The sequence below is a fragment of the Orcinus orca genome, chromosome 8 (genome assembly GCF_937001465.1).
Source record: "Orcinus orca chromosome 8, mOrcOrc1.1, whole genome shotgun sequence".
In the NCBI taxonomy this organism is placed as follows: Eukaryota; Metazoa; Chordata; class Mammalia; order Artiodactyla; family Delphinidae; genus Orcinus; species Orcinus orca.
This window is the reverse complement of record NC_064566.1, coordinates 95,061,014-95,070,424: the sequence shown is the minus strand read 5'-3', so window position 1 is coordinate 95,070,424 and position 9,411 is coordinate 95,061,014. Positions and strand designations below refer to the sequence as shown.

The following is a 9,411-nucleotide window of genomic DNA, read 5'->3' as shown; positions in this document are numbered from 1 at the left end:
ATGCTTTTCCAATATGCAATCATCTTTTGCTTATCATCAGCTGGGATTCCATGTTGTGCAGTGGCTGCAAAGAGAGTTACAACAGATTTAGAAACATACCAACGAGACATTCATAGATGGTAAGAACCCCAGGAAAGGCCAATGAATGATTAAGTCGCTCCCAAATCCTCAATAAAGTGGCTCAAGATGACAGACTGATACCAATCACTTGTATTTATTTCAGGACATAATATATTATTTTGACCCATGGACGATACTAAACTATAATCCTGTTAAATATCTATAGGATATTTTATTTTTGTAAAGGTAGGTCTTTAAAAAAAAAAGACAGGTTAATAACATATCAAAATTAAACTGAAAACATAGGTCATTGCTTTCATTCTCTGTCCTAGTGTTAAAGATGTTACAAAGACACACAGAATATCACCCAGCTGGTCTCTTTTGGGGAAGCTATATTCAAATTGACAAAAAGTACCCCTACATTTACAGACACAGCTGTTGTCAAAGGGGTCTTTCTCTGATTTTAGCAAAGAAAAACCGTCCAAATTGTATTCTTTATACTAGGTGATTTAACTAGTATATACCATGTTTGGCACACGGTATTATTTTTCTCCTACTGGAACAAGTTCTTGTTTTCTCAAAGCCTTTCCCCAACTTTTCTAAAATTAAGCTTAAATATCATTTATTTCAAGACTTCAAAGTAAAATGCTATCCTCATATATACATGTACCAGGTTGGTATATTCATATCTATCCTTTCCAATTTCAGGCTAAGCAAAGACATGCATTTAGAGCTGTATTAATGTATTAAAGCAAAAGACAACCGAACTTAATATCAAGAGAAATTGTGACCTTCCATGTAGTGCTTGACAGAGAAAACACTGATTTTGACACATTGTCTTATTTTATTCAAATAGCAGTCTGCTCACACATGGTCCAAGAACACCCAAATAATAAAGCAAAGACTGGTCTTCAAACATTATAGCCAATGATGCCACGCTTGCCTATGATCTCGCCAACATAAAACCACATCCACACCTCAGTGGCCACCAAACCATTCAGTAGAGCTTCCTGAAAAAAGAAGCACAAATTTTAATGTACATTTTTTTCTTATATATTTAAAACTATTCTTTTCCAGGATTAAGTGACAGAGAATATAAGGATGCTATTCAAATTAAAGGGGAGTTTTAGTCAAAGTCAAGAATTACTGATGTTAACTTTAACTGCTGAGAACCCTTGAACTTTCAATTATGTAAGGTAAGTAGGCCAGAGCTTATAAATTCTTTCAAAGCATTCTTTAAAGACCTGAACTGACTTAACCCTTTCATTATTAGTTTATGAGACACTTTATGAGCCCTAAAACAACCCACATCCTGGAAATAGCTGCCACATTTAGACAGGGCATCCATATGAAAGGATGGCTACAGGAAGGCAAGTCTCTGAACAGACATTTCTGTCTGGCCAAAGAAAATCTGTTGAAAGTTGAAGGGCTCTTTCATTCCCTTTAGACATAATTTTTATTCGTTTATTATTTGGTTTAATTCTTTCCAAGTATTCAGTAATTAGTTTCACAGATCAATGTTTTATTGCCCTAAAAAGTACACACACAGTTCCAGAAAACAGCGTTCACACAAGCACAAATATGGATCTTGAAACTCCAGTTGAAAAAAATACCTTTCCACAACAAAACTGGGCCTTTTCCTTTTAGCACCTGGAAGTGAATTTGTTCCAATTCTTTTTCCTTTTTTTTTTGGATGTGCTGAGCGGCATGTGGGATCTTAGTTCCCTGACCAGGGACAGAACCTGTGCCCCCTGCACTGGGAGCACAGAGGAGTCTTAACCACTGGACCACCAGGGAAGTCCTCAAGTTCCAATTCTTTAGAATTCTTAAGTCTTTAGATTTTATCTCCACCCTTCACATCATATTATATGCTTCTAGGTTTTGGTATTTTTACCCTCCATGAGTGTTAGCTGCTTGACTGTGATATAGACCAAGAGCTTTTAGCCAAATCGGGGATAGTTTTAGGACTACAGACAAAAAAAGTACAGAATCAGCAAAGCAAGCCATTCTATTTAGTACACTAAACAAATAGGAAAGGAAAAAAAAAAGCTGCCCAGTAAAAGTGATCACTTCTTTGTTATAAGATTAATAGGAAACTAAGACATAAAACAGCCCAATTATTTCAACCCAGATGACAAAATTACAAAGTATCTTTCTCCACAGTCAAAAAAGAGATTATCTCTCATTATGTTGGTTTCAGCCTCACTGAAAAATACATATATTAATCAAAACAATCAGAAAAACCCAAGGGGAGACATTTTCTTTTATGCACATACGTTTTCATTTAGCCCATAGTTACCTTAACTGTAAGCTGTTTGAAGCTACCAGTTTGAGCACTATTGATAATTTTTTTCAAGCTCTGAATAGCTGTAGGGATCTCAGCAGGGGTTGGAGGAACCAGCTCAACCTTGGCATAGTGCCAAAATGTGGCCAATCGAGGCTTCGAGTAAGTCACAGCAGCTGGAAAACAAAACAAAACAAAAAACCAGGATGAACTCACTAGAGACCGAAAGAAGCAGATGTGTGGGCTGGACACAAATATTTATTCATGCATCACATTCATTCAATGCTTGTACCAAATGTGCACCCGGTGTGAAAAGTCAAAGCTGCTCCCTGGAAACCAGAGGCTTTTAAAGATGCAGAACACCTGTGTCACAGGGCAGTTCAATCAGGCAGGAAGCTATAAGCACATTCAATTATGCCAGGACTTCACTAGTGGCCAGTACCAGAGTACTAGTACTTCATTTATGAATGGCAAATCTAGTTAACTATAAAGTTACCAGAAATTGTGTTCAAAAACAAGAAAACAGCAGCAATGTAATCATATTGTCTTGTAGAGACCAAAAAATTTGGAGGGAAGAGGTGCAGAAGGGGAGGGAAGGAGCTCTGTAGAATGGCATCCTTAAGAATAAGATTAAAACTTGTCACTATATTGGCCACAAATCCAGATAGAATTATACCAATTAGTACCCATTTCTGGTATCCTCATCAATATGTGCTGGATTAACAAAAGCACAGCTGCTCCTCCTTCAAAATATCACAAATAATAAAAATAAAGCCTACATGTATTGTTAAGAGCAGCCAAAACTTAACTGTTATTAAGCTGAAATTCCTCAAGGTATTTACTATTTCAGGAAAAAAAAATTTTAACGACCAGGGTAGATGTGAGACTATGGTAGTGATTTCAGCAAAAGAAAAGGTATCTTATATAAAAAATTACAAGACAGCATGACAAAAACAGCACAAATACATGAACATCCATAAAGTGTCTACTGCTTAAAGACAGATAACCCAAAACTCCTGGTACTTTCCCTATTATTAACTGCCTGTATTTAGGTATTTCACTACTCTTAAAGTTACTATCTCCATCATCCTCTGGCTTAGGGCCATGGGTAAATCTTTAAGCAGACCCAAAGCTCTACCAGATAGTTCTAAATAGAACTGCCAACGCCTGTAAGACGGCGCCATCAAAGAGAACAAAGTCTTGTTTAACAGTCAACAGTCTTTAAAATTATCTTCAACATACAGATATGTTATTCTTTATAAACAAACAAATCAGTACAATGTACACAAACACTGTACTTTAGTTGGTAAATTTGTTTCTCAGGGAGTTTAGGTTAAAAAGTTTGAAACTGCTTTACATGTATACAAGGGATGAACAAAATATAAGTAAATGAATGGTGGATGATGGGAGCCAGGTTTCTCACTGTAAGAGAGGGAAGTTATAGATGTGGAAGAAAAGAACAAACCTTGTGGTACTGGATTAGAGTTGGAGACATTCATTATGAACCCATGTTTAGTTTTATATACAGATTGATCAATAAGAAACAACTATAGTTGACCTTTGAACTGCACAGGTCCACTTATATGTGGAGGTTTTTCAATAAATATGTACTATGGTACTTCACGATCTGAGGCTGGTTGCATGCGTGGACGTGGAACTGTGGATATGGAGGGCCAACTGTAAAGTTATATTTGGATTTTCAACTGCATGGGAGTCAGCGTCCTTAATCCCCACATTGTCCAATGGTCGTGTGTGTGTGTGTGTGTACACACACACACCCATGGGTGAATATACAGATGGTCCCCAATTTTTTTTTTTTTGGCGGTGCGCGGGCCTCTCACTGTTGTGGCCTCTCCTGTTGTGGAGTACAGGCTCCAGACGCGCAGGCTCAGCAGCCATGGCTCACGGGCCCAGCCGCTCCACGGCATGTGGGATCTTCCCGGACCAGGGCACGAACCCACGTTCCCTGCATCAGCAGGCAGACTCTCAACCACTGCACCACCAGGGAAGCCCCATGGTCCCCAATTTTTGATGGTTCAACTTATAATTTTTCAACTTTACAGTGTGAAAGTGACATACATTCAATAAAAATGATACTTTGAACTTTGATCTTTTCCCAGGCTAGCGATAGTGGGTACCATACTTTTTTGTAATGCTGGGCAGTGCCAGCAAGCTGCAGTTGGTCTATCATGTGATATGAGGGTAAACAACCAACACACAACCATTCTGTTTTTCACTTTCAGTACAGTACTCAATAAATTACGTGAGATATTCAACACTGTTTTCTAAAATAGGCTTTGTGGTAGGTGATTCTGCCCAACCGTAGGCTAATGTAAGTATTCTGAGCACAATTAAGGTAGGCTAGGCTAAGTTATGATGTTGGTAGGCTAGCTGTAATAAATGCATTTTCGACTTACAATATTCTCAACTTGTGATAGGTTTACTGGTACGTAATTTTATTCTAAGTAGAGGAATACCTATACGCACACACCTCCTTGTCCACTGAGAGGGCCTAGAGGCAATGATATTCTAGTACAACAGTCTCCCCATATCTGATTTTGCTTTCCATAGTTTCAGTTACCTGCAGTCAACCACTGTCCGAAAATATTAAATGGAAAATTCCAGAACTAAACAATCTGTAAGTTTTAAATTGTGTGCCTTTCTGAGTAGTGTGATGAAATTTCGTGCTGTCCCTGTTCCATCCTAATGCTGTGTCACAATGCCTACATCATCTGCCCCACCTTATCCTATCATGTAGGCATTATAACATCTCACTCATCAGAAGGGTGAGTACAGTACAATAAGATATTCTGAGAGAGCCCCCCTCACATAACTTTTACTGCAGTATTTTAATTGTTCTGTTTTATTAGTTATTGTCGTTAATCTTTTACTGTGCCTAATTTTTTTTTTTTTTGCGGTACGCGGGCCTCTCACTGTTGTGGCCTCTCCCGTTGCGGAGCACAGGCTCCGGACACGCAGGCTCAGCGGTCATGGCTCACGGGCGTAGCTGCTCCGCGGCATGTGGGATCTTCCTGGACCGGGGAACGAACCCACGTCCCCTGCATTGGCAGGCGGACTCTCAACCACTGCACCACCAGGGAAGCCCACTGTGCCTAATCTATAGATTAAACTTTATCATAGGTATGTATGTATAGGAAAAAAACAGCATATATAGGATTCAGTACTATCTGTGGTTTCAGGCATCCACTGGAGGTCTTGGAACTTACGTTCCATGAATATGGGGTTACTAGCATAGTTTAGTGGCAAGGAACATATCCAGTACCTAGATCTTAGTTTCAAAATACAATTGTCCAATAAAAGGAACTAGGGTTCCTTGGAGAAATGGCTAATTCTAAGGCTGGGGCAGAGGATACACAAGATGAATCTGGAGAATTCCCTGGCGGTCCAGTGGTTAGGACTCAGCGTTTTCGCTGCCGGGGCCCGGGTTCAATCCCTGGTCAGGGAACTAAGATCCTGCAAGCCATGTGGCATGGCAGGGGAAGAAAAAAAAAAGTCTGAAGCATCTTGTAGTACCAGAAAGTAAAGGGGAATGTCGAAGGGACAGAGGTGCCAAAGTGACAGTTCTCAATGACCAAAGCTGGAACAACGTGAGCAACAAAATAAATAACATACTACTGTACTACTGGAGGTACAAAGTCTGAAATGAATGTACGTGAGTCCATACAATAAATGACTGAATAAAAAAATGGGGAAGAAGAGACAAATCTTTCTCACAGAAGAATTCTATTTAAATATATGTAAATATTCCCTCTTACAGGAGATAAGAATCCTGCCCCTGCCTCCCCCAATTTAGTTACTTGCTTCTAAAGAATACAGTATGGAAAGGAAAAAACAGTAACTTTAGGAGAAACCTAGTGAAACTACCTTAACCAAGTGATGAAAGCTAACTTCACTAGTGATGTTATATGGATATCACTTACATCATGATATGTGATTAGGGGACTTCACTTTTGTGGTATTCTTTCTCAAAATCCATAGCTCCAGGGACTTCCCTGGCGGTCCAGTGGTTAAGACCCTGCACTTGCACTGCAGGGGGCACGGGTTCAAACCCCCATGCCGCTAGGTGCGGCCAAAGAAAAAAAAAAAGAAAAAAAAACAACAACAGCCCCATAGCTCCAGACTAATCATGACAAAGACACCAGACAAATCCAAAATGGGGAACATCTAAAGGATACCTAGACAGATACCTACACAGACATCTTGAGACTGTCAAGGTCATGAAAGGTAAGGAAAGTTTGGGAAACTGTCACACAGGAGACTAGAGAGATAGACAACTCATTGCACTGTGGTACCCTGGATTGGTTCCTGGAACAGACAGAGATTAACTCAAAAAGCTGGTGAAATCCAAATAAAGTCTCAAGTTTAGTTAATAGGAAAAAAAACAAAACCCCAAAAAAACCCCAGACTCTATGACCTTTCCGAGGAAGTTTGATGAATTAAAATTACTTATTTCTGTAAGTGTCTTTGTCCTCCAGGAGAATTAACAGATACAGTTAGCAATATTTTAGATATTTAACATTAACATTTAATACACCAAGTTAAGCTACGAAGCAAAATACAGCTCCAGTTTAACATTCTGGCCCCAGTTGAGTTCTCCTTTCTGAGTACTTCTGGAAGAATAACAACCTGTATCTTTTAACTATTCATAGTAACAGAGGAAATGGTTGATATATTTCATAATTATTTTCACATTACTTTTCTTTTTGTAAATTATCATTAAAATTAGTTTGCAATTCCCCAAGATGCACCACCGAAAAGATGTGAAAGCCCTGGTAGGAGAAAAAAAATCCACCTGAAATTTAAAAAAAATTGCCTCAAATCATCCACAAAGTCCAAATAATCAAGCCACTATTCCTTCTCCTTGCATTATGTAAAAATGTAGAGCTTTATCTTAGTCAAGCTGTAAACTTAAGTTCTTTGGTAAAGTGTGTAAACTTATAATAGTAGTGGACTGTCGGGTTCTGTAGGAGAAGAGGATCAAGTATTTAAAGTATCTGACACTGTCAGGCATTTAGTAACTCATTGTTCGACTGCTGATGGAGAAAAGGGAGGAGACAACGAACAAAATTTGAGCGAAAGCCGTTCAGAGACCTGCGCTTCAACCACTTACTAGAATATAGCACATCTAGCGAAGAAGCTTCCGTCTACTTAACTGATCTCACTATGGGGATAAAATGAATAGCTTGCTACAGGAGACAAATGAAATATTTACTGACATAAGATTACTACCCTGGGCTGTGACTACTCAGGGTTGCTCTGAAATACAACCTTCTACCAATAAAGATACATCCAGCTTTTTCGAACAGAAAATCCCCACGAACGCTAACGTATGGTAATAAACATTGCTGCTTACCAATATCCCTTCCTATGCTTACCGGGGCAGGAATATTCGTTCGTAAAGCTCAATTTCACCTAAAAATTCCCTTAGATTAAAGGCGAAGTATCTCAGGATCTGGCCAGGACAAAATACAAAGGCAACGTTCCAAAGGTCACCCATCCTTAAAAATTCTGCAGACTTTCACATACTCCACTGAGAAGCAGACAAGCTGATGCGGCCGCATTTCTATGCTTTCATGTACCTCTGCCTGCCGTCTCCCACGCTCTCCTAGCGGAGCCATCCCCTCTCTATTCCTCCTCCTGGAGGTCGAAGGGCGTCATGGCGGCGGCTGCTGGGCAACCCCGGCTGCCTACACACTCCCTCCGCTCGCTGTTGCGGTCAGAATTCAGAATCTCTAGGTTGTAGACAGAACCCAAGCCGCAGGCCTGGCCAGCGAAAAGCTAGAGAAGAGCCGCCAATCCGTCTCCTGCCTCCCCCGCCTCCACGTTCAGGCCGTGCCCGCCGCGGCTCCCGCCGGCCGCTCGGGTGACCGCCTCCCGCGTCCTCCCCTCGGGCCCTCGCAGGCCTTTCCGCCCGCCCGGCTACCCGCGTAGCCGGGCTGATGCCGCGCTCACCGCTGACCAGCGCCGGGGCCTTCTCCGCGAGGTTACGGACAAACTGGGCCATGGTTCTAGGACGGAAAGCCCGTCGCGCCGACCGGCCGGCTGAATGTCACCCTCCCGGAAGGACCTGCCGCAGGACCCCGTTCCGCTTCCAAGGTCAGGCCTCTCCTTTCCGTGCCGGTCCAAGATATTTAGGTGTCCTAGTATTTTTCCGGAATTCTGTGGGCCGATTCATTTTCTTCAGTCACAGATGAGAAAGTGGGTACGAGAAGATGAGACCAGAGATCACGTAAAATACAACGGAATTCCGCAGAGAAACAGGCATTTCTTGGGTCAGCCGCTCCGGGAAGTCCGAAAGGCCGGCGCGAGGAGGGATGGCGCATGCGCTCTGCGGTGGCGCAGACCTCCAATTTTTTTTTTTTTGCGCAGGGTGATTTTGCAGCTTTTCAGAGAGAACGAGGCAAGTTAGGGCTGGAAGGCACCGCTGCGACTTTTCTAGGCCAACATGATCGCCTAACAAAGGCAGAGAGGGTGGGTCCTAGGCCAAACACGGACAGTTAGGTGTAATCCTGGTCTCCCCCGCATCCTGTATTAGGATTGGAATCCAATTCCCCTAATTCCCTAACCAGCCGCAAGGAACTATGGGGATATAAGGAACAAAATCACATTTACTGAGGGCCTTCAGTCTGTCAGGCATTTTGGAATTTAAAGAAAGCCTTTGTTAGGTAGTGTGCCCATTTAAGACTGGCATTGGTAAATGGCCACAGTAGCTAGTGAGTGGCAGAGTTGGGATCTGATGAGGTTGCAATGTAAACAGAGAAGAGGCATTAGTATCGGATTAGGCGTGGTGCTGATCTGGGAAGAGTTCCTAGAGAAGGAGATCCTTGGGTTGATGCATAACAGAACAGCTGTGTCCTACGGAGGTGAACTTTATAGTTAATATGACTGGAAGGAAAGATATACGTAGGGATGTGGCATTTGATGAGAAAAACAATAAGTAATGGACCCGGGGAAGCCTGAGCAGAAGTAAAACTGATTGATGGAATGGTTAGAGGTGGAATGAAAAATTAGGAGTGATATCAAGGAGTCAATAACAGCGCTTCAGT

General features: G+C 41.5%; 1 protein-coding gene across 1 annotated transcript; it reads right to left on the bottom strand.

The window, feature by feature from the left end:
• Positions 1–884: 884 nt before the first annotated feature.
• Positions 885–8,467, bottom strand: ATP5MG (ATP synthase membrane subunit g). Its single transcript, XM_004273340.4, has 3 exons — positions 8,318–8,467; positions 2,360–2,520; positions 885–1,070 (listed from the first exon to the last, which is right to left on the bottom strand). Exons 1-3 carry the CDS (start codon positions 8,367–8,369, stop codon positions 972–974), a joined length of 312 nt encoding a protein of 103 aa, XP_004273388.1. The 5' UTR covers positions 8,370–8,467; the 3' UTR covers positions 885–971.
• Positions 8,468–9,411: the final 944 nt, after the last annotated feature.